At 36.4% G+C, this 27,316-nt stretch overlaps 1 protein-coding gene across 4 annotated transcripts in view; it reads right to left on the reverse strand.

Annotated features, from left to right (window-relative positions):
• Positions 1 to 21,761: 21,761 nt before the first annotated feature.
• Positions 21,762 to 27,316, reverse strand: part of Triqk (triple QxxK/R motif containing) — a 73,056-nt gene continuing 67,501 nt past the window's right edge. For all 4 annotated transcript variants that reach the window (XM_028871605.2, XM_028871604.2, XM_028871603.2 and 1 more), the window contains one exon: positions 21,762 to 23,957. In XM_028871605.2, the coding sequence (XP_028727438.1) occupies positions 23,844 to 23,957 (114 nt within the window). In that variant the 3' untranslated portion in view covers positions 21,762 to 23,843. The remainder of the gene's footprint in view (positions 23,958 to 27,316) is intronic.

Raw genomic sequence — 27,316 nt, forward strand, 5'->3', positions numbered from 1 at the left:
GAAGAAGGGAGAGAGTAAGGAGTCACCAGCCAGACAAAGAAGCAAGATGACAAGGCAGAACTGAGAAAAGGTACCAAGTCATGTGGCTAAACATAGATAAGAACTATGGGTTAATTTAAGTGTAAGAGCTAGTCAGTAATAAGCGTGAGCTGATGACTGAGCAGGTATAATTAATATAATTCTCTGTGTGTTTACTTGTGCCTGAGCAGCTGTGGGACCATGGGTGAGACAGACTTGTCTGGACTGCCTAATTGCGGGGCTGAGCAAGACCCCAGAAACTTTTGACTACACTCACACTATCATTCATTCTTAGTCACTTACTCTCCAGTATTAGTTCACTCCTCTCTCTCTCTCTCTCTCTCTCTCTCTCTCTCTCTCTCTCTCTCTCTCTCTCTCACACACACACACACACACACACACACACAAATGTACCATTTTTTTTCTTTTAGAGCTACTAATCAGCTCCCAAATCGTGACATGGAGATTTATTATTAGTTTTGAATGTTCTGCCTAGCTTACACTCATTTCTGACTAGCTCTTTTAACTTAAATTAACCTGTTTCTCTTTATCTACAATTTGCCTCGGGGCTTTTTACCTTCTTTTCTTTCTGTGTATCTTACTTTTCTGTGGCCTCTATGTCTGCCTGGCTTCTGGCCCTGGGTATGACCCAAATTTCTCCTCATTCTCTTCCCCATCTTCTTCCTTCTCTTATTCTTCTTTCTCAAGCCTAGATTTCCTCTCCTATTTATACTCTCTACTTCCAGCCATGACTATCCTGTCTCTGCCTAATTATTGGCCATTCAACTCTTTATTAGACCAATCAGATACATTAGGTATGCAAGGTGAAACAACTGCAACACAATATTACATAAGTAATCACACATCCTTACATCATTAAACAAATGCAGCATAAACAAATGTAACACACCTTTACACAGTTAAACTAATATTCTGCAGCATGTGTATGTATGTGTGTGTGTGCACAGTAGTGTGGGTACCTGTAGGTGATTGTGAACCACCCAATATAGGTTCTGGGAAGCCAGCTCAGGTCCCTTGGAAGAGCGGTATGTGCTCTTAACTACTGAGTAATCTTTTTACCCTCTGAAAAACATGTTTTAAAGTATTCACAAATTTTAAATTATGCACATTTCCTTAAATGAACATAAATGCCAAAACAGTTTCAGCTTAAAAATGTAGGCTGTAATTAATACATATGACAGCAGTCTCCTATTTGCTCAGTGAGGATGGTGTGAACTATGTATGAGAACATAAAAAAATTCTAAAACTAAATTATTTATATTAATTAATTCACTTTAATAAAAATTTCAGTATTCTAATGAGGATGGAAATGTAAATATCTCTAGCAATGGGGTTTTAATTGGAATTTGGTCCAGAAAGAACTGTGAATGAAAGTTCCCCGTTTGTAAACTCCTGGCTTATCTGGACTTCAGAGGCATCATTGCAAGGAGATGAATATCCAGAGATTTCACGTACATTTGCTTATTTAAAATAACCCAGAATCATCTATTTAGATACCACATAACTCTGGAGGGAACTTTCTAGTAGATTTCAAAGTACAAGTATAAATTAAAGAACACATACTACCCCTAAATATGGGATCAGGGACTTCTAGAGAAGACCATCAGAGAACACAGGGCCTGGAGTGAATTGAGGTGGCTAAAAATTGCTAAGGATAAATATCAAAGAGTCTAATTTACAGTAAAATAAGAGGAAGGGCAGAGGAGGGCAGGCTTGCCTGCTGTCAGCTTGAGGTCCTGTGACCTCTCTGGTTTCCCCATAAAGAAAAATGATCTTCAGACAGAAAATGCAGGGTGAAGATTAAGAAGAGAAAACTGAAGTAAAAATTCCACAGAGAGACAGAACTGATATTTCTCAGCTGTACTTACATCTCCTAGTACTTCCAACAGTCCTTTCTTAGGATTTATGGAAACTCTGTTTCTTCTGTTCATCACCCTAGTTGGATATCTTTAAGGAAATCATGAAGAATTGTAGATTTTTTTTCAAAGTTTTATGAGAGTACAGGAAGGCAAATGTGCCTGATACTCAAAAGCGTATTAGAAAACTGACTCCAAGTGAGAGTCTGGCTTGTACTCTCCAAATGTCAAAGCCTAAAAACCAAGAATTTTCAATCATGGACCCTTCTGGACCAAGTTCCAATTAAAACACCATTGCTAAAGATTTTTCCCATTTTCATCCTCATTATGATAATGAAAATTTTATTAAGGCAATTTAATTAAAATAAATAATTTAGTTAATTTTTATTGTAGGGTCTCATACATATTTCACACCCATCCTGTTTAACTATTTGGGGAAGACTTAAAGCAAAGACAACATGGAGCTTAGGAAGTAGCTCCATGAGTACACTGCCTGCTGAAGAAGAATGCTTAGGTTCAAATCCACACCACCCACATAGAAAGTCACATGTGTTCGTGTATACCAAAGATCCAACACTGAGAAGGCGAGTCAGGAGGATCACAAGTGTTCACTAACCAGACTTCCAGGCAGTCAATGAGCTCCTGTTTCAAGTGATAGACCTGGTCTTAAAAAAAAATGTATAATTATAGAGGAAGAAACCTAACATCACCCTCTGGCCTCCATAGCCCATGCACAGGCACACACCCACACATATGCATGAGAGCAAGTTTATGCAAATGAAGCTGGCACTATACACTAAAAACCTTTTCCAGGTTAATTTTTTAAGTTAATTGTACTCAATTAATGTACAATGGGAATGTAGTAAACACTGCACACCACGGGGTATTTATAATTTCCCTACTAGGTAATTAATATTTAGGGTTTTTCCTACTAGAACACTGACTATAACATATCCTTAGATATTAAATACAAGAATAGGTAGAGTAGATGGACAGTCTCAAATCCATCATTCACAGAAAGCAGAGAGAAACAAAAGCTGAAGAAGCAGCCGTGAATGGCTCATTCTGAACTCAGACACTTTCATTTTGGAAACTTGGAATCGTAACTTCTTCATTATGACACTGAAAAGGTTCCATCGCATGTCTAAGCTTCAGTTTCTCAGTGTAAAATGGGAATAATGATAATACTAATCATGGGAATTCTCAAGGCCCAAAGAATGCAATGCACTTAAAGTGTTTTCTGATCGGCCTAGGGTGGCAGAGCACTCAGTGAATGATAGTTGCTGTTGCTATTATCATTCTTTGCTAATTAAATTTGGTGGTTTTGGAAGTGGCAAGCCCACACAATGCTCAAGGAAAGGGGGGGCTAGTGTAATGGCATAATAAATTTTAAACTGTTAAGAGAAATTATCATATGAGAAAGCCCTAATCTCACATGTTAATATAATGCTCCATTAAAATGTTATTAATAATCATTAATGTTAATTTTATTTCAGGGCGATCTCTGCCAAGGTAGCCAGAGAACAGTGAGATCATACATAATAAATGTCTAGAACATTGTAAAAACATGTATTAATGCATACATAAATGGCTTTGCTGAAAGTAATGGAGGACAGAAGCCAATAGGTGAATGCTTTCATTGTGTTTTTACATTTTAGTGGACAGCTATTTAGAATTATGAAAAAAATACATACTTCCCTGTAAATCTGGGTGATGTCTACTGCTCATGGAGGTTATTGTGAAAATAGTTTTCTTTGACCTTAATTTGGGAGTTCATTATACAATTTGGGATACAAATTGTCTTTGCCTAGTGACTTACTCTGATATCATAATATTAGCTATTTCTATTTAGTTATTGTATATTATTTATAAATAAATATATAGATGGCATCCTTGCACAACAGGTAGCTCATTGGACTTCTAATGAATATAAACATATGGGCTATAGACACTGCAACATAGGAAAAGATGAGTTAGATATGGAGCAAGCCTACAGGGAGGTAGAAACTTGCATACATGAGTCCAATAGTTGCTGAATAATTTTACTTTAGGAAAGGTGCATACCCTGGGGAGAAAGGAATAAAAAAAAACCCACTTTTAGTGGGCTAGTGGTGAGAATGGGAAAGCACTATAAAGTAGAGACAGAATGATGGCAGAGAAGAGGGGAAATGTGTAGGTGAACTTTGGAGAATTCAAGTGGATTGGAATAAGTAGTTCACGCATATTACATGATTGTGGAAATGAAAGGAGTATCTCAGACTTGACTTTGAGGGCTCTTGTAATTTAGAAGCGAAGACAAAGAATAACATGGAAAACAATAGAGAATAAAGAAAGAGTCAGGATAAGCACAGTGAGGCAGGAGTTACAAAGACAGAGGGCATCATGCAGAAGATGGTTTCCACCGTGTAAAATGCTACAAAGAGGCAAGGCAAGAATCAGGAAGGTGAGTGAAAAGGTGGTAAAACCTGCCAGAACCAGTTAAACCAGACATGGCACAGATTATAATTGATGTCAGGTAGAGCGGATGTGAGGAGACATGCTGACAGAAAGGCAAGGCAAGGGAGGGGTGAATGCACATGAAAAAGACAAAGCACGAACTTGGATGGATCCTAGATCAAATGCTTCTTCCCATCGCACTTGGCTATTAAGAAAAGCTAGTACTGAACGCCTGATAGAAGATGTGCACAGGAAAGAAGAGAAAGCTAGTGTGGGGATACAGATGTGAGAGACAGGATGTGTGGTCCAGAGGACTCAGCATTTGGTGGAAGGATAAGGAATCTAGCAGAATAGCTAGGCAGCCACAGGACCTGTGTCACTGCTGAATGGAAACAGGAGAGAAATGAACAGAATGCCAATGGGTTCTGTGCCTGATCTTGAGATGAGGCTGAATCTTATTTTCTAGATCAATGTTTTGGTTTTTTTTGTTTAAATGCAACTTATTTTTAGATAGTATACATGATATTTTTCTTTAAAACAAACAAACAAAAAACAATGTCTCCAGTCTCAGCAAATTACACACACACACACACACACACACACACACACACACACACACACATGCTCATAGTGGCTTCAGTTCCATTTGTCTTCTGTCCATGTTTTGTATGGGTGATAAGCAGCAGCCAAAGTGACAGTGGGCATATCCAAAGCAACTGCCCATTTTGTTAATATTTTCTCAAGAAAATTTTACTCGGAGCCGCACCTTCCTCAGAGTGGTCCAGGAGAGCTACTGAGCGTCTTGACTCATGTTTCCATCAACCAATAATAACTCCATAGTTACTTAAGTTTAGCAAGGATGCTAGATTTGCTTTGTAGCCCCTGTCACAAAGGGATTTACTTCTTGGTTTCTATTTCTCCAAATCTGCCTTTCAATGTTTTCAGTAATATTTGATGTAGTAAGCCTCTTCTATGGGGCTGCTGTCTTGCAAGTGATGCTTCGTGACAACATCAACACCATTCCATGCTGTAGTTTAGGTGTCTAAATGTCTGGGCCTTCAGTAGAGGAATTACTATCAATGAGTCAATCATCAATGGTACCCTGCGTCCTACTATTTTCCCTGCCACCTCAAAGCCCAGCACATTGGCAACCACCCTGGGTTTTGGAGATGTTGGATAATAGCTCCTTATGGCTGATGAAGTTCAGCTAGATGAAAATGAAGGCAGCTGGAGGGAGAAAGTGAAGGGTCTAGCTTGGAACATCAATGTGAGTCCATTTAAATAGGTATGATAAGGGTAGGTGGACAGGAGCCTGGGAGAGAGGAGTCGGAAAGTTACATCAATGATTTCTAAAGTGAAATTTATGCATCTTAAAGTATTCAAACTACTTTCTGTTCATGTATTGGATTACACTACAGTTTATGCATTGTAATGTATGTGACTAATTTTACAAAATTAAAAAAAAAAAACCTTACAATACTTTGTAATGAGATTGGAATTAACAATAAAATACTTTTACCACCAAAGACCAATATGCTATTTAGTGTAGGGAGCACATAAAATAGGTCCTTGTACCCACAGATCACTAGGGAAACCAGAAATTTTAATCACTCAGGGGTATGGTCTCAATGGAGGAAATAAATACCTGTTTTCCTCCCAGAAAGCTGGGTATGAGTGTTGTTAATGACCTGGTAACCTTTGCTATCTGTAGAGCTAGAGCCAAATCTCCAGAATGTTTATCCCAGACTCTCCCTCCCTAGACCTTTCTTTAACTCTCAGTCAATAGATTCTATCCTTAGGGGAGACTTGACATAGTCCATAAATAGAAGCATGGGACTAGCCCACATACTTTCAAGTGGGGAAAACTGGCAATAGACAGATGCTTAATAACTAAAATATGCATAATATTCAAAAGTGATATTGTTAAGGGATGAAGAAATGACCATGACAAAAGATTTGAGGGTTTCAGAGGAAGGATGAGACATCAGGTTATTACTTAATAGAGTATTTTGTGTGCACCTGGTTGAGAAGGTGCTATTTGAACAAATGTTAGGGAAATCTGAGAATGCAGAATAGAAGCAGGCAGCTCACAGACTCTTTGAGAGAGGGACTCATAGTTTTCACTCACTGCTACATTTCTAGCCACTAAAAAGTTCCTTGTTCTTCAAAGAAACCCAGTGTTTGTAGAGTTAATGAATTAAGAAATACAGCAATATCCTACACCAATTTCTGCCTACATTTGTACATCTTTTGGTTTAAGACAAAAAAAATTCTGGATAGTCCTATACTCACAGACAGAAGACAAGGAACAAATAAAGCGCAGATTTTGTATGCCTATGAATACTTCCTATACTATGGAAAGATACATATCAAAATAAAACTTATCAAATAACATCACAGATCCTATCTGGATAAAAGGATTTGCTTAACTTTTTTTTCTATGTTTTTAAAATAAAGAACATATTATTGTATACTAAAGAAAGGTAAATATACACATGCACATGACCTAAGCCTGTGATATTTGCTGAATTTCTCTAAACTTTTGAGAGGGGGACAGGATGGCCAGTATACATGAAAGACTCGCCTTGGGATTTTATTATCATTTTTGCTTCAGTCGACAGACTCTAATTGTGGTGTACCTCCACAAGCCACAATTTAATGAACCTGGAGCCTCATTTCTAGGGCCAAAGAAGACAAGGAACCTGGAGCTCAATAACGCTGTTTTGTTTCATTAAATGTTCTCAACTGTTGGTGTGGAAAAGACTGTGACTCATCTCTGACAGATGATGAAAGGCAGCAGACATCATTAGTGTCCATCACATGACTTCTGACACTGACTGGCGAGAGGGCCTCTGCTCGTTCACGATCACAAGTAAAATCTCTCCACAGATTGATGTGAAATTGCTTCTTAACTCAGTGTTCAGATTGAGCCATGAAGCCAGGGTGGTTCCTGTTCCAACCTTAAACACCTTCTCTGGTTGTCAGTCATTTCAGCTGCACATTTCAGAATGATTCAAGGAACAGCAGTGCTCACAAAGGAGCGAGGGTTCATAGAATGCTTTATTATAATTTCAAAAAGTACCATCTTCCACACTGCTCATTATGAAGACCAACCTGATGCCAGGCAATTTATGATTATTAAAACATATAATTTGCATTTAAATTAAATGAATTAATAAATACTAGAGATTAAAATAATGTATCATATTTTCTTATTGTTTGCTGCCTTAATTTTCATATGAACTACAATAAGAAATAAAATGCATGGACTTTTATTTTTATTATTATTATTTTATTAACTGAAAAAGCACTGAGAAAATATTAATTGGAGAAATTAGTTTTCATTATTTCCTGTTTTGTTAGAAGAATATGAGCTTACATGCATTATTTTCCTTAAAGATTATTTTAAAGGACTTTTAAAGAAATTGGATTATATTGTATTTGTTTCATAAAATATTTCTCAGTATTTATCTATTTAAGAAAATTTTAAGAGGGCATGTAATATAAGTGAGCCAAATACGTTTCTTTAGAATAGTTCTCTTATAGCAGTAATAGTCTTCATAAGTAATTTATTGAGAAAGGTAAATATGAGATATTATGTCAAATATTATCATGAAAATCAATACTGCAAGACCTGTTCCTCAAAGTAGTAAGTGCAGTAACTCAAACCTATGAAAAACTTTAAAATTCAAAACATAACAAACCTATGGGGGAAATTGCAAGGTAATTTTATTGTATATAGTTATTCTTGGGAATGATAAATTAAAATCTCTGTTTCCAATGTAATTCTGGGACTGAGGATAATAGTGCTCTTTTGAATCTGAATTTCTTCTCAAATTCCACTGCTGTCCCACACTCATACTATAAAATAGACTGAACTAGGGATGGTGGTATTTGCCATCCCAGCATCTGGTAGGCAAAAGCAGAAGAGTCCTGAGTTCCAAGTCAGCCTGAGCTACATAGCAAGACACTGTTCCAAAACTACAAAAAGGACAAGTAAAATTAGAAATGATTCAACTATGTGGGCACAATTTTAGAACCTATAGTTCTCAGTTTGTGGTGGGTCCTGGGTGTAATCTTGGGGTGATGCCTTGAGGAGCAGTACGGGGCCAGGCGAGCCCTGGCCTAAAGCTTACTCTTCTTATGCACGTGACCGGTGCCTGACAGCTGACCTGACCTTCAGATCAAGTGTAACTGGCCAACAGGAACCAAAAACCCCCTTCAAAGCTGATAGCCTGTTCCGACATGACCAGCAATGAGGCTGGGGCAAATCTATCAGTTCAGGAGACAAGGTCCAATGCACACTGCAACCCACACACAATGGGAGACAGGGGAGAGAACCCCACAGCCAGGGCTGTGAGCAGCAGCTACGGTAAGGTATAGCCTCAAAGGCTCTGTGTCCCAGTGTGCCACAAAGACCTCAGAGGGAGCCCATTCTCATTACTGAGAAAAAGAAAAAGTCACAGCTATCAACTTATTATTAAGCGATAGATAATGCCACATTGGGACAAACTCCTGAAGCCTGTGCATAGGAAGCTCAAGAAGTCCAGAGAAATGGTAGAGTATACGCTCAAGCCACAGACTGCAGGGATAAATAGTAAGGGTGGGTCTGATACTTGGTATTTCTTAACACTGGCTACTGGAAAAAAGGAAGAAATGAGAAGAATTTAAGTTAGCAGCTTTGAAAAAAAATTAACCAACAATCCTTTACAAAGGTAACAGAATAAGAAAACTGAAAATACCTCAGGTGTCTGGTCTACAAAAAGAACAAACACAAAAGGGACTAAAACAGAGTCTCAAACATAATCACAGTATTAACTTAAAATGTCTCAAAAAGCATTTGAAGATTAGCTACAGATATAGATAGATATATAATAAGAAAGTAGGTAAGTAGATAGATGGATGTTGGCATAAACCAGAATAAAATTGTAAGCAAGAGAAGATAAGTAGAATAAAAAACATAATAGAATAAGAAAAAATATAACTACAGAAACTGAAGCAAACAGATGGCTAAGTCCATCTTAGAAGGAAGCTAAAATATAACCAAGGTTTAATGAATTCAGTGAAAATTCAATGGGAGAACTTTGAAGAAAATAATCAAGATAATACAAGTGAGATAAAAAACCATATTCTTTTGTCTTCATCAGCTTTGTGTTGCAATGATAAAATACTATCCAAAAGCAACTAGTAGAGGCAAGGCTTTATTTGGTTTACACGTCTTGATCACAGTCCACTATTGAGGGAAGAGGGAAGCCTGGTAGAAGCCAGGGTAGGAACTCTAAACCTTACTAAATAGTAAAGCACCAACAAATAGAGAATGTGGTGATATATTGTGTCCCCCAAAATATTGAGCACCCTAATAAAGCTTATCTGAGGATCAGAGGAAAAAGCCAGCCACTATATTAAACATAGAAGTCAGGCAACAGTATCACATGCCTTTAATCCTAGCATTCTGGAGACAGAGATCCATTTGGATCTCTGAGAGTTCAAGGCTACACTGGGGAACAGAGCCAGACATGGTGACACATGCCTTTAATCCCAGCACTAACTATAGAAGTCTGGAGGTCTGCACAGAGAGTCAGGAAGTGATATAGCTGGGTGGAGAGAGGAAGTGAGATGCAGAGCAGAAAGGTGTATAGGCATGGGTACATATATAGGAAGTAGTTGTCTTTCGAAGCTGAGGAGTTGATGAGGTGAGATTGGCTGTGGCTTGTCCTATTCCCTGATCTCTCAGCTTTTACCCCAATATCTGGATTTGGGTTTTTATTAATAAGACTGTTTAGCAATTTGTTTTACAGGAGAAACATTATTTGGCACAAATAGATATTGACTCCTAACATAAACAATATGAAGAACTGAAACTAACTGTTTTCAAATGCTAGCCATTTTCAAAATGTAAGTGGCCTTAACTCATTTGTTTCGGGAAAATTTCACATTAGCTCAAATGGTAAATCTCAAGACCATGGTCTATACGAAGGAATTGTATTGGTTAAAATATTAAGGCAACTCCACGTAGTTAAAAGGGAGGTTTATTTTGTGGAGTAACTTATAAGTGAAGGGATAAGTTACAGGGTCTGGGAAAGGTACAGCACAGTCCGGCAGTTTTCTCTGGAGAACTCTGCTCGGTCTACCTCCAGCATCCAGGGTCCAGGAACCAAGAGAGCTCCCCCCTCTGGATCCCAGGTCTTCAGGGGTCCTCTCTCAGCTCCTCCTTATAGGAGTGACAGCTACCGAAGCCTCAAAGGGGGTGGTATTTCCAGGTCAAAGCTGGAATGGCTACCCGCTACATCCTCATCTGATACAAAGTGATTAAAGAAGGCTAGTTTCTGAACATTTTGGAGAAAGTATGCTCAAATTGCAATATGGAAGAGATAGAGATATAGAAAATAGATGACAGATAATAGATAGATACATAGGTAGAAGATAGATGATGATAAATGGATAGATCATGCTTACATTCAATAAAACATTTACATTATAATGTAATAGAATGATTTAGTAATGCTAGAAATAAGGATGACTCCATCCTACACCTGAAAGAATAGCTAAGATCAATAACACAAATGACAGCTCATGCTGGCTAGGATGTGATGCAAAGGGAACACTCCCCCACTGCTGGTGGGAATGCAAACTTGTACAGTCACTATGGAAATCAATACGGCGGTTCCTCAGAAACTGGGAATCCAACTACCTCAAGATCCAGCTGTATCACTCTTGGGTATACACCCAAAAGATACTCCAGCCTACCCCAAGGACACTTGCTCAACTTTGTTTATAGAAGCTTTATGCATAACAGTCAGAAACTTGAAACAACCTAGAGGCCCCTCAACCAAAGAATGGATGAGGAAAATGTAGTATATTTACACAACGGAGTATTACTCAGCTGTTAGAAACAATGGCATCATGAAATTTGCAGGCAAATTGGTACAACTAGAAGAATTCATCCTGAATGGGGCAATTCAGACCAAGAGAGATAAACATGATATGTGGTCATTTAAAGTGGATATTTGCTGTTAAGTAAATGGTAATCATGCTACAATACACAGTCACAGCCAGACAGGTTAGGTTTAGGGGGGAATGAATGTATCTCCCTGGAAAGGGGAAATAGAATAGATTTTGTAGGTGGACTGGGAGTGGGTAGGGAAGGACACAGGAGGAATTACTTAGGGAATGGAGGGACAGAGGGAGATAGTACTGGAAAAGATGAATGAAACTGGGGGGCACTGGAGGGCAATGTGGAAAGCCAGAGCAGTGGAAACTTCTTGGGACCTATGTGAGTGACCCTAGCAAAGACTCCTAGTAATGGAAGAGATGAACAGGCCATCTTTTATATCAAGACTAGGCTCCAAGTGATGGGAATGGGACACCAACCGAGCCACAAAACCTATAACCCACAACCTGTCCTGCCTGCAAGATATGCTGGGGCAATGGTGGTTCAGAGCTTGTGGGTGTGGTCAACCATGAGTGACTGGTCTAAGCCCATGCTGGGATATCTGCCTGGATATCCAGGATCCAGAAGCTAGCTGGCTCAGATACCTACGGTGGAACCAAAAAGGACTTAAAAAAAAAAAAAGGTAATTGAAATTATTCCTAATGATATTCTGCTACACTCAGACAAGTGCCTAGTCCAACTGTCATCAGAGACGCTTCCTCTAGCAGGTGATAGGAGCAGATTCAGAGACCCACAGACAAAAAGGCAGAGCCCAGGGAGCCCTACAGAAGATGGGGAGGTAGGATTATATGGGGAGGAAGGATTGTAGTGCTTTGTTTCTGAAAAGTAGGTGGTGAATTGTGCTGACCCAGGGCATCAGTACAACAGAGCAGACATCTTCACAAAGAATTACCTGCCACTCTACCTCCTCTATAACAGAGATGCCACTATTGAGGGCCCATCTCTGCAACAGAGGGTAGTGTGTAGGTAGTCAAAGATATTTATTGGGTATCTGATAGTGGGCTTCATGAGATAACACTTGTGTCAAGACTTACAGTTACAGTCTATGCTGCAAAATACTGAAGGGTCTAACTCAACTTGAGCTGATAAGAAAAATTAAATGGTGCTAAAGTTGGAAATGGACAAAGATACCATTTATTTGAATACAATGCCATATGGCTAAATTCCAGAGTCTGTAAAGTACTTATTATATTTATATACATTATTTATATATTAGAAATAATGTATTGTGTATTACTACCATATCAACAGGATTAATATGCAAATATTCTTTGTATTTCTACATAGTAATAAAAAATATAATTTTAATTTTTCTAATTCTTAGAAAGCCTTTGGGGACTTGGTGGGAGGATAGAAAGTTAGTTGGGCTTTGTGGGATGGGGATAAAGGAGGGTAGAGGATGAATGTGACCAGAATGCATTAGACATGTGTGAAAAATGCTAATGAATAAGTTCATTTAAAATGGACAGGATACTATAAATACTAAAATGTATCTAAGAATATCTCTAACAAAAACACTTATAAATTTTTTAGGCTGAAACTTATGGAACTGCTTTAATGAAATGAACAAAATAAATAAAAATAGCATGTTCTGTGGGCTAGTTTGAATTGCATTAAAGCAGACAACTTTTCTCATGTTGATTTAATAGAATCAGATTAAAAATGATTAGATTTTATCAGAGAAAGAGAACAACCATTTCTAATGTTGAACAGTCATTGAAAAGACCACAGGTCACACAGTCACTTCTGCAGACAATATTTGCATACAAACCCTCTGTTCTCAAGGTGATTGCATGGTCATGACTCAGGAATAGACCCCAGGATTGACAGATGCCCACTGAAGCAGACTGCAGTCCTAATCGTAGCATTATCCGGGATGTCTCACAGAGGTCTCACAGGACAGGACACTGGGGCAGAAAGGAGACTGCAGCCCAGGAATAACATTGGAACAATATACGCAAGGCTGACTGTGATGTGCTGGGGAGAAAACAGAGCTGGGCAAGGAAGGACTTCCTAGACATGTGAAATGATCCAGGCATCACTGAGAATATAAAGGTAGTATTTAAACCAATTGGATGGGGCACCTAAAACTGCACCAGGTTTTTGAAAAATCAATTCTGGCACGGCTCTGGAGGAATAATTGCAAAAAAAATGTGTTTCAGCATTTAATCCCATTAAACTGTTTTTTTTTTTTTTTTTTTTTTTTTTTTTTTTTTGGTTTTTTTCGAGACAGGGTTTCTCTGTGTAGCTTTGCGCCTTTCCTGGAGCTCACTTGGTAGCCCAGGCTGGCCTCGAACTCACACAGAGATCCGCCTGGCTCTGCCTCCCGAGTGCTGGGATTAAAGGCGTGCGCCACCACCGCCCGGCTCATTAAACTGTTTTTAATCAACAGACTTGTCAAAGAAAGTGAGACTGTAACACATACGTCCTGACAATATATTTTAAACATACAAGCAAGCACCCACATAGCTGATAAAATTTTTTAGTAAATCATAAAAATTCTATTTTTAGAAATAACATGTTTATAAGATTTTATTTCTATTCATTGTAAATTATGTGTCTGTTTGTGGATATGTGCACATGTGTGCAGGTGCCTGCACAAGTCAGAAGCATTTACCCCCCTGGATCTAGAATTTCAGACAGTTGTGAGCCACTGGATGTGGGTGCTGGAAACTGAACTCAGGTCCTCTGGAAGAGCAGTTTAAGCTCTTAACTGCTGAACTGTATCCCTGGGCCCCAAAGTTTTCAGTTGACAAAACATAAACAAACAAAATGTAAATGAGTAGAAATATATATTAAAAGTTAGTTAACTTCAAGGCCAACCAGTAAAATAAAAATTTATAAAAGTTCTGTTTTATATTCCAAATGGTAAAAACTAAAATAGGAAGTACTATGTATTAGCATGCTGGTCATTAAGTATATGGGTGAGTTTAATTTTTAAAATAATTCTTTCAATATCATGTAGGTATATATGTATTACATGAATTTTTAAAATGTAATCATTTGAGATTAAATTAAAAATTAGTATTAGACATAATCAGTATATTAGTGATAAAGAGCACACACAGGAAGTTCCCAAAGGCTTTCCAAGAATCAAGCACATTTTTAAGACTCCTTATGTGGTTACTGGGTTAGTTAGTTGTCACCTGAAACGTCAGGAAACACACTGAGAAATGTGTCTGCTCAGCTGGCTTCTCTATTCAGACAAGGCCCCACCCCATTCAGTGAAGTGTTTCCCCGTCACAGTTAACCTAGTCTGAAGACCCCTTACACACAGGCTTAGAGGCTCCAGTTCCGCTGGTAATTCGAAGTGCCACTAAGCTGACAGTCAAGACTCACCATGAAAGCTACAGTTCCATAAAAATTCTTCACAGTGAGCAATATTGTGTTAATAAAACCCAGAATATCAGAATGTATGACTATTTAAAGAAAACTCTAAGGGTCTTAAATTTGTCTTGAGAGTATAAAATTACTTGAAAAAAAAATGTTAGCTTATTTAATTGACAAAATGAGTATTTTGCTCTCCCCATTCCCCTCCTTTGAGACTAAAACAAAACAAAGTATGGTTACAACATCCTAAGACTCTGGACAGCAATGTTCTATACAAGACATCCCAGTGCCCCACCACCCACGTGTGTCATCTTCACTACAGGGTTCAAGTTCAGTAACCAACATAAAGTTAGGAATGCTTATACATAAACAAAATGCCTCTCACAAAAGAAAGAAACTGGAAAGGTCATCCCATGCTTTCCAAATTCCACTTATGAGTCATTAGGATTGTGATTTTCACAGGTTTTAATGCTTTGGTTCTGAAAAGTAGAAGATGAACTGTGCTGACCCAGGGCATCAGGACACACAGAGCAGACATCTTCACAAAGGATTACCTGCCACTCTTTCTCCTCTGTAATAGAGATGCCACTATTGAGGGCCCATTCTCAGGCACAGAGGGTGGTGCTTAGGCAGTCAAAGACATTTATTGGGTGTCTAAGAGGTCGGGAGCAAAGCTCAGCACTGAAGATCCAGAAATAAAACAGTAGGTTATTTTATTCCCTTTAGAACATTGGATTTGAGTGAAAAAAATCAGTTACAAAATAGATAACTAGTGTGAAATGTATTCTATGAAATTTTTCAATACGAGTCCACTTGCTTGGCTTTGGGTAAGGAAATCCCAGGAACCCTGGGAACTGATTAGTCTTAAATGATACACATATAGGAGTTTCCAAAAGTAAACAAGAAAAAGTGTTAAGGCAGAGAAAGGAAAAACTAGTGATCACAAAGGGACATTAACAGCCTTTCAGGCCTTCAGCACCACTCACATGGTTAATTCTAGATTCCAGATGGAATGGAATAGGCGCCAAAATACCTTTGTACCCTTTTGTTGATTTTTTGCCACTGTTCTCATATCATCTTACACTTTTATTAATTTTTCCCTTTCCTGTTTGATGAGAGCATTGGCCTCTGTCGATATTACTTGCCATGAGATGAGTGTATGGCTATTCTCCTTTTTAATACTGACCATTTTTCTTGCAAGCACAAAGCACCGGGATTTGAATTTAGAAAGTGATTAATAAATTGTCTGTGTGTAAACAATAAACGCCTTTGTCACTGTGAAAACGGCAAAGCTATTTCAGCCCTATCTAGTGCTTATTCTGAGGAATTGTGAAGGCTGACATGACATATTAAATACCTAATAGGTACTAATAACTACTAAGTGACTGAAAAAGAAAGATAATGAAAAAGCAGAAACATACCTAGTAGGTGTTTGGACTCTTAAGTAGATCAATGAAACATTCCCCTCCTAGCTTTCTCTGAAGAGTAGAGATGAAGGATTCAGTTCACCATAATGATGTAAATCAATCTTAACTTGTACACAGAGATGAATACCCTTTACTTCTGGTTAAATGTCCTTCCTGTGCATTTAAACAAATATATACAGGGAGACACACATTTAAACAAAACAAAATTGTATGCCATGTAATCTTATAATCAACTTTCCATTCTGTGATCATTAAGTTGAATATTCATCACTTGAAGATTATGCCATGCTTACTTTATGAGCTGACTTGGGTCACTTGTACCCATCCTGGGCTAGGCACTAACAATGCTTTTAGTACTCTGAGCATTATGAACAGTGCTGTGGCTAACATGCTGTGCTTATTTTTGCACAATACTGTTGTCATCATCTTGTATGTATAAAGTATGGATAGCATTTAGAGCTTGAGGGTACACTTTAAAAGAGCTTTCCAGAAAACATGTACAATTATCACTCGCAAGCAGTGTGTGAAAGACATTGTTTCTTCAGAGCCTTAATTAAGTTCAAGGTTCCAATGTTAGACTGCGTTTAATGTGTGATTATCTAAGAGTATTGACTTTATGATTTTTAACTCATAAATGAATGTCCTGAAATCATTTTGCACTAAAAGAGTCTAAAAATGTCTATTATTTCTCCTCATAACTTACGTGATTTCATTTTTTCAGAGAGACTGTAAATTTCATCAGAAATTAATCTAGTTGTAAGTCATGGTATACAGGTATATTTTAATTTGTAAAGAATACTCCACTTTAAAAATACACTTAATGACTAACTTTTCATCATTTTATATATATAGTTCATTTAAAAAAATCTATGTTTAGATCTCATAGTACATATAGCATCTTTTTTCCTGATGGTGTAGCTTTTCATAATTATGACTATACGCTATACTTTAAAATAACATTATACTACATATTAACAGTTTATATATTAATTTTCTCTGTATTCAAATTGAAAGAATATTTATATTAACACAACTGAATCATTCCATCCAGGATGACTGGGAGTTTATTTTGTATTAAATCTTCCATATGTTCTTTTGTAGAGATTTTTGGTTGTTTTTGTTTTTTAGTGAAGACTCATCATACTTCCTAATTTTGTGTGTGTGCCACAATTTAAACTGACATTAGGAAAGATACATCTCAGATTATATTTACTAACTTTTGAATTATTTTCATATACATGTAGATCAAAGAAGCTATTAATGATCATATATTTGTTCTAAAAGGACATATAATATATAATATTCAATATTTTGCTAGATTAAAAATCTTAAATTGAACATAGTGATGAATGTTTGCGATCCCTATACTGTGGAGATGAAGGCAGTAGAAACTTAACTTAAGTAAGAAACTTAACATCATGCTGAGAGACATAGTGAATTGTAGGCCTTCCTGGGATACACGAGTCCATCTCAAATAAACAAATATATACCATACATGCATACATACATACATAGATACACACATACAAAGTTATTACATTGGGCTTCAATTTCAGAAAGTGTCAAGTAATGCAGAGGAACATAACCCATTATTTTAATAAAAAGACTTCTAATGTCCATCATGATAGAATTTTTGTTTTGGTAATAAAAAGATGATTGCAATAGGCTAAAATAGGTCAAATATATAAAAATCTATAACTTACAATGATAATAATAAATGACAGCAACAGCAATAGTAAGTCTGCATGGGCCATCTTTAGAGAGTGCTAACACAACTATGACATTGACAATGGGAAAGATTTATGGCTTTATCTCTTCTTTCCTAGATGAGCTATAGGTTCAAATGGCTACATATTTTAATTATAATTAAACACGGGTAATTTTACATGAGAAAATGGAACAGTGTTCCTTCGACATTGTGAAAGACAGAAAGTAGGGAGAACAGAAGGAAATCACATAGATTTCCAAAGCACTGAAGAATTAGTTCTGATTTTTGATAGCACAATAGTGTATTGGTTGTAACGTTATATTTTAAAAAAAACCCTAAAACTATAAAACTTACCTACACATAGACACAATTAAATATATAAACCTGATTTTAAATCAATTTGTTCATTACAATTTATTTATTTGCACCAAATTATTATATTCTATCCCATATAGATACAGAGTCTCAACAACAATAATAAAAACGGTGATGATGATGATGATTAAATAATTCCACTTAAAAAAGGACCAAAGGAATGACAGAAAATTGCATCTTGCACTACCTAAAGAGATAAGGGATCTAATAAACAATTTGAATACATACTAAGATATACAGACAAACTACTATTTGAAAGCTTTATTTCATAAGGAATCACAATGGTAGCATATGAGCTCATTGATAAATCATAGTTAATCAAGTGAGATAATGAGATATATTCCTCATGAAGTATTATGAATACTCCTGGCTTAGATGTAATATGTAACCATCACATTTCATAAAAATATCAAAAGTGGAATAGTGAAATGAATAACAATGACAAACCCCAAATCAGGAATAATGGATATCACTAGAATCTGTAAGTCAACGGCAAAAAACAAAACAAAACAAAAACAAAAACAACAACAACAAAACTATTTGCTATCTAAGAAATTTAAAAAGTAATCAAGAGTACTACAGACCTGATTAAAAGTAGATAACTTGGAGACAATTTGGAACATTTAAGTATTGACTTGGTATTAGATGATACTAAAAAATAATATTGAATTATATCAGCCGCAGTAATGGTGCCTTGGTAATATGCAGTCAATTAAATAATCAACCAACCAATCAAACAAAAAGGCAACATTATTATAAGAAAGACACATTATTTATATATAAGTGAAGGTTAAACAAAACACGCAAAAACACCCCAAAGGATGTTAGCAACTATTCAAATGAAGAATGAAGGAAACAGAGTTGAAGGTGGGCATTCAGAGGAGCAGGATAGAGAACTCAAGCAAGATTCCCTTGAAGACCTCTCTGGATCACAAATGACTACACCACTACCATAGCTAGCTGTCCAGTCCACTAATTTCCTACTTTGGTGTTTCAAGTAAAGCATCATGGGAGTAATGAGAGTTATGGTTTCCTTTCTTTTAGTCATTATAGCAAAAATTATAGACAACATTTTCTATCTCTAAAGCCTTGCTTAACTGTAAAACCAATTGCTGTAACTTCAGACTTAAAATGTGTGCACTCTTTTTATAAATCTGAGGAAATTAAGGAAAAATACCATTTGAGTTTGATGCTATCGTCAGACACATTACTCAGGAAGGGCCACTGTGAAGCTGCCCTCTGCCTTCCGCAGAGCAACTGCAGACACAAGTTGTTAGCAGCAGATGGACAGCTGTACGTTGAAGAGGTTGGCATACTAGGACGGAATTAGATCTTGAAATCCACTTCTTTTAGCTGTACCATGAAACTTTAGCTCCACACAAACAATTTTATTTAATGAAGTTTAAAAAAAAAAAGTCATACTAAGATGGGTGCCCGTGAAAATAGAACTTTACACATGCTATAGCCTTTATACTCACCATTTACTTGATTGGTCCAAATATTTATAGTTCATTGTTATGACTGCCAAAACTGGCAACCACGAGGATTGTTGTCTCAATTAGGACAGTAAACAGATTGTCTCTTTTTTTAATGAAAAAATCTAAAATGTAATACTTCACAGTTTCACATGTTTATTCATCCAAACGAGCTAAAAAATAATGGTGCGACATCTGTTCGAGAAACATTGGTACCTCAAATTTTGGCTGCCTCCCCACCAATTTGGTTGTTGTTTTAAAAAATGAAAAATAGGAGGGGGCACTGTCATCAAAAATCTTCTGGCATGTAAAGTAACTTATTTTTCTCGAAATAAGCATCCCATATCTGTTGCTAAGGATACAAAAATTGTGTAACAAGGCATTACTATGCAGAATGGGGATGCAGTTCAATTGTTTTCAAAGAGTCTGATCTGCTCTGACTGTTCCACAGTGGTACACTTCTTCACATGACTCTCCAACTCTCTTTGTACTTATCTATGCTATTACAACTGAAGAAAATGGTGAGAATGTTTCTGTAAGTGTCGGATTCATTTGCTACAACTTTGTTTTTACTGAAGGTTGTAGTGATTCTAGATACGGTGTCAGTGGGACACCACCTAGCTAACATCATTCTATCCAGGCTACATTGGCGTAGTGCTAATAACAGGCGGCAATGCTACTAGGGGAGAAGTAGGAAGGTCCCCCCTGAGAGAAGCCTCAGGTAAGTGTAAAGAAGTGTCACTGTGGCTAAGGGCGAGAATGAAGAATCAGCTTTGGTAGTCTCTGGATCAGAAGTGTGTTACAGATTAGTACATTAAAATAGAAATATGTTTAATTTCTAAGAATTTATTCATGAAGCCTATCTAATATAAAATTCACTCCAATGATTATTATTGACTATATACTTTTAGAGCATAGAAAATTGAGTGCTTTAGTATTCACATAAACATTATAATAAAAATTTAATTTTATTTTCATCTGAAATGAATACATATGGTAAGTTGACATAAAATGCTAAGAATGTTTTTAAATAAATATGCATTGATTTCCTAAAAAAGACTGATGTTCCTATTTCATATTGACTTTGTATTAGTTGTTTGATTTTGCAAGAAGTTAATTATAAATAATATCTAATATATATGTGTATATAATATATATATATATATATATATATATATATATATATATATATATATATAATCTTCCAATACACCAGTCAACCATAAATGCTAAATTCTGGGTTGATTAATATTGGATTAGATATATTTATTAAATTCAAAAAAATTTTTAGCATCTACTATATAAAAAAATCACTCTGAGGCAACTAAAATACACTAAACCAAATTCTTACATGCATTTAAATTCATGGGTAGATGTCCACACACTGGAATGACAGAAATAAGAAAACGCATATTCTCAGGATCTTACCATCATTGGTTGGAGTTAAAGTATGTCATCACTGTTTATGAAGAAGTTCTTCTTCATAAACACTTTATATTTTATACTTGCAAAACAGGCCACCCTATATTTGCACTAAAAATAGGTTTTTTGGGTTTTTTTTAGAAAGAAATATTAAATGATGCTATAGTTTTACAATATTTCTCCTCAAATAAATTTAAATGATTCTTATCTAAACTTTCATGGGAAATCATAACCTTTGCACCTCATTTGTAACTCTCCACAGGGTATACCTTAGCTCTCGGGCCATGGTTGGAAATCTATGTCACATCACACATTAAAGGATTTCAAAGTTCTTTAAAAGTCATTATAATGTTTTCTGATTTTGCCATCTAACATTCTGAGCAGAGTAAGTTATTATGGGGAAAACAGCCATGTCTAAACTGATTCTAACCCCACACTGACAACAAATACTACCCACTAGTCAAAAGTGTAGTCCTAGGAAACAGTAGGGAGCTAACATCTTTCTGTCTTGAAATATTCACACTAGACATTCAGCCTGGTGTCTTTGTTCATGAGACTGGCTGTTTCCTGTTCATGTAAGTTAAAGGAATTTGCATTTTATTATATAAAATAGTATTATGTAAAAATATTATCATCTTGCTTACCTGTTATTTACTGAAATCAAAGCTTTTAGCCTGGGATTTGTTTTCTGGGAATGTCATAATCAACCAGCTACACAAACGGATGCAGGACATGCAGAAATTCAGGTGGTGAAACTTGCTTATTATTACAGTACATTTCAACTGATATTTATTATTATAGAAACAACATTTTCTCTCCAAAGCACATCTCATGAATAGAACAGAATGGTGAAGTTTTGTCAGAACAGCCCCTTGTCAAACATTTCCAGGAGGCGCACATCTATTTTTGAATACTGTGAACTGTGCTACTATCTAACCTGGACAGGTATCTGATAAGCAATTATTACATATTCTCTCACTTCAATTACACTGAAAACAAGAAATAAGCTTTATTGGAAATGACTGTTTTTAACACCATATGGGAGGGAAATAACTAAATGAAAATTGCTCACGTAAATGTGATGAGACTGGAAGAAAGCAGTATTTCTTGACATGTGGCATGTCACTCAGGAAAGTAAAAGGCCCATCAAATCCAAAATGCCAGCTTGGATATTCCCTTGCCTCCCACTTTGCGAACAGATATACCACATGGCATAAAATGCTGCAACCTTTCCTACAAATGCCACTTGGATGGGTCCTCTGTGATGAGTATACAAAACTCTTCCTCTGTCTCGTGAGTCTGGGAATTCAAGAGGAAGTATCCAGCAAAGAACACTGGCTACATTTTGCCCTCAGATGTTTGGCAAAAATAATCTGTGAGGATCCTGGGACCTTTGGCTGTTAACATGGATGAAATGAATTACGCTACTTCAAAGACTCGACAGAACAAATGCTACACTGGCATCCTCAAAAGAACCAAAGAATATCTGTTCTTTTAGAACCTGTGCTATAAACCAGATGAACTCCTAGAGTAGTGATTAGAGCTGCTGTCTCTTGGCAAGTAAGGAAATGTTCCTAGAATTGTATTTGTTTTTCAGAAAGTCAACATACACTCCCAAACTCTGCATATATTTCAAGATAGCCATTTTCTATACATCTTTATATCAGATGGGAGTGAATATCAATTCTCTGGATATATGTGTGTGTGTGTATACCGCAGAACTTTCTAAGCTTTATGTGTTCATGTGTTTTAGAATTCTATTAAAACTCTGATTGCCAAAAAAGTATTGAATAGTCTTTATGCTATAACACAAAATATATTGACAAATTTTACAGAAAAGTACAGATGAAAGTAACATGTGATATATATTTTTCTATTATTTATTTTTCTTTACAGCGTAGGAATTAATTCTAAAGAGACAAAATGTAAGTTTAAAAAAATGCCTTTGTAATGCTTAGATTTAAGAGACATCCCAATAAAATGATTCTGTGTAGGTACACCCCTGCTAATTCTGTAGTGTGAGAAACCTGTGCAATTAAATGGCAGATTGTTACATAGCTCCCTAACAAGAGGGGCAAACTGATACTGCAGGCAGTCAGAACAACATAATTAATATAGAATTCCAGTGTTATATTAATGGAGTAATAAGTTAATTAAAATCAAGATTAACTGAACTTTCTATTTACACCAGTTCAGGCAGCCCAGGAGGAAAGGAAGTCGATCTTAGGGACATATGTGACTCTTTGAGCTTCTGCCATCCAGGTGCCATTTGTGACGCAGCACATGTGCACTAACAGTTGGCAAGGAAGGAAAAGACTCCTGCGGATGTATGTGCAGAGAGTCTCCCTAATGATATAAAATATGTCTGGGAAGAAAGCACACTTCTTTGTAAAATAAAAATTTCCCATGACTTTCTGTTCATTCTTCGGTTCTGAATATAATTTTGAGTATGCTTCTGCAAATGACAATGGACACTTTTCTTACAATATACATAAGATAAAATAGACTTAGTTATGTGTAACTGGTTGAGTTATACATGTAAATTGGGAAGACATTTGAAAACTGTGTTATCCAACTATATCATGAATAGAGGATCTGCCAGAGCAGAAAGATTTACAAAGTATTGAGTAACATGTGTGACTCTAGATTGCTAGGTAAGTTCTCCAGATATCTTATGCCACTAGGTACAAAGATATTTCTGCAAACTGACAGTACCAAGAAGAAAATATTCAAAATTTTCTAGTTTGGGAAACTGGCAAAGTATTTGTCCCCAAGGATGCTCTTATCAGAATTATTTCCTTTCCTTTATTGATTGTTGTTCTGCTAATCTTCATCTGGGTCCAGATCAGAGTCACTATTTGTGGACAGCCGGAGATAAAAGAAAGCATAGAAAGCCAGTAGGAGGGCCAGGATTGCTGCAAGCATGAGGCCGACTTCCTGGGGAGGAGAAAACAGTAGACTTGAGCTGATGAAGAGAGACTAGCTTTATCACATACAATAACAATATCACTCCATGGCACAGGATAAATAATGTCAACTCAATTATTATTAATATGCAATCTATTTTTCATAAGACAATACATATTGCAAGAGCAAGTACATACCTGGGTGAGGCATTTCTATTAAGATTTTTCTGGTGGTAAAATTTAAATTTATTGTTTTAATATATTTCTTAATTTTGTCATCAAAAATTTAAGTGCAATCAATGTAGTTTGTGCATATATAATTGAACTGGTCTCTAATTGAGCTCATGTAACTATTTTTTAAGTATTAGATTATTTATTAGTGATAGGATTTACCAGAAGATATTTTTACAAATTATTACTCTATTTTCTATTGGGAAGAAATGCCCCGATAATTGATTCCAGGAAATAGATCCTATATAAACATAAGCTGCACACTCATTTTATTGAGATTATAATAGAATTACCAAATGTCGCTCTTTCCTTCCTGCTCCCAAACCTTCCCATATGTCTCTTCCTGTTCTCCTTCCAATTCATGGAGCCTTTTCCACTAATTGTTATTGAGCTTGGTTTCCTTTTTCTTTTCTCTGTTTCCTTCTGTCTCTTCCGTTTTGAGTCAAGTTGGCCTCTAACGTGTTATATGGCTGAGCCTGGCTTCCAGCTCCCTCACTTCCCACTTTAGTCTCCTGCCAGAGGGATGGGATTACAGGTTTGTGCCAACATGCCTGGCTACGCATTCTAATGTTTAGAACTCGAAACTCAGTAACTTACACAGTGGGGTACAAAAGTGAACTCTGAGTTCATAAGGTATAAGCTAGTGTAACTCCTCTTGGCTCTGGAGACAAGGATTATATTCTACCTTTGGTATTTTGACGTTGATTATATCAATCATTTATATTAAGTAATGGGTAAAATTTAACATATGATAAAACTACATTTTCCTTCAAAAATTTCAGTGTGTGTCTGTGCTGCAAAATATCTTTCTCAATATTAATATGCTATTTTACTGCACTGGCAAAAGAACAGAGTCCAGTTCAGGATCCAAAATGCTCTAAAATACACTGCTGATTTCACTTTTGTATTATATCCCTTACCTGGCATTGTTTCTTGGGGAAGCAATTCATTTGCATTTGTATGAATATATTTCACATTTCATATGAATGCAAAATAAATAATTCAACAAGTGCCACCTATTAAACTTAAAAAAAATTAAAATGAATTTGATATATAATCAACATGAAATTTCAGGTGAATGTTGAAAATACAATCACATTATGTACAGATTTGCAGTTTCTTGATTACATTTATTTAGATATCCAAACTATAGAAATAAATATTGATAGAAACTACAGGGTGAAAAACTGTGTCAATAATTTTTGTGGGATTTGATTTTTAAAATCCAATATATCAATGTAATGTCAAGTGAAAGTGAAATTTTCTTTGTTACAGCTGGAACACTTTGGCATCTCCAAAGGGCATGGCAGCATCAGACAGGTTTCATTTATTTTCTCCCAGCCACAGCTGTGCTCCCAGGCCCATCTGGTTAAATGGCTACTAATTTTAAGAGGATGTAATAAACAAGCGACACAACCACCAACTCCATCTGCTTTGTAGAGTGGACAACACAACTGATCAACAGCAGGCATCACTTCCAGAAGCTCAATGAGAGAATGAAATTTGTATTCTGGTTCAAGGCTGTTTCTCATCTTACTGATGACCACTCTTAATTGCTGTTTTTCTATTCACTATCCTTACAATGACCTGTCATTCCCTCATTAAATGCATTCAGGATATTCAGAGGTATTAAGAAGAATGTTAAGGGTAGAAAGTTGAGATTTTGCATAGAAAAACCCCTGTACTTCAATGCTGTCTGGTCAGTGTATGGCATGCAAATGACTTCAAATCACTGAAAGCGATGTCACAAACACTTTTCTTCAAAATGCCTTTTGGTGGAGGCAAACACCGTGGAAGATGACTGTTTTGAAGTTTCATGCCATGATCAAATCTCAAAATTAAGCTTTCAGGGTGCCAGAGGCTGCGCCCATAACCTCAGACACCTGTAGGCATATGATGCCCTTTCCATGATTTGGCTGCTGTTCAGATTTAAACCAGAAATAACAAAAAGAACAAACAACATTTCAAGCTGTTCATCCTAAAGGGATGCTGGCAGGATCTGCTTGACACTGAATATTTTATTGATGTGGAGAAGCTAAGTTTTCTATTCTTATTCTTTGTGATGACTATGTTTTTCTAATAGACCTTTAAAATAAGCAAATGTAAATTTGTTTCCTTCTACATGTCAGGGAACACAGGTATCTGCATTCTATGAGAATTTAAGAGATATGTACAACAAATTGTGTCTCTGCATCTGTATGTTTCGCATGCTTTTTTTTTTGACTCTTTTTCTTCTACTTGTTTGTTTTGTCTTATTCCAATTTGTTTGTTTGGTTTGGTTTATCTTATTTTATTTTATTATCATTCTTTAGAAGCCTGTTTGGTTTCTAGAGAGAGACTAAAAGGGTGTGGATTGGATGGGAGGGAAGGTGGGAGAGGATCTTGGGGGAGTTGGAGGAAGGAAAACCATAATCAGAATATATTGTATAAAAATTATTTTCCAAAAAAGAAAAATAAACTAATTTTACTTTTAAGCTGAAACCATTCATCATTCCTCCCAAACATTCTCTATAACTCAATTGTATGTTTAGAACAAGGTGCCAGAAGCCTTAAATGGCAAATGCCCACTTCTCAACTGGTCATCTTAAGGCTCAGTGCACTTGGTTTAATATGGTAATTCAATGTGGGGGTGATTTCCAGTACACTCTTTACAAGACAATCACATTTTACTCATCTCTTTAGAGGTTCTATAACATTGCAATAGCTTATAGTGATTTGTAAGTAAAATTGGATCAAGTAATACCAATATAACTTTCGTAGTAAGCATATTAAAAGTATGTGATGTTTTAAGGAGTTTAAATCACTAATGCTTGTAATACTAACTCCACAGCAAATCCAGGAGCATTTTGTATCATAATGGCTACACAATGCAAAGACAGCCAAAGTAAGGAAGGCCCTGACAAATATTCATGGGTCTTATTTATACAAACTGGCCACAGCTGATTTGGGGGTTTCCCTATCACTTAATAGTCACAGATGCCTGAGATGTGGTAAGTTCAATCCTGTCTACTCTTTAGCTCTGCTGACAGCGCTGAGGTGAAGGACATAGTCTCCAACTATAAATACAGCTTCTTAGATTTAGTCCGATCACTCATGCCAACAGTAAGGGTCACAAGGGTGTGATCTCAGGCCTTTCCTGACATACTTAGTTTTGTGGTC

Source organism: Peromyscus leucopus, chromosome 2 (genome assembly GCF_004664715.2).
Source record: "Peromyscus leucopus breed LL Stock chromosome 2, UCI_PerLeu_2.1, whole genome shotgun sequence".
NCBI classification, from domain to species: domain Eukaryota; kingdom Metazoa; phylum Chordata; class Mammalia; order Rodentia; family Cricetidae; genus Peromyscus; species Peromyscus leucopus.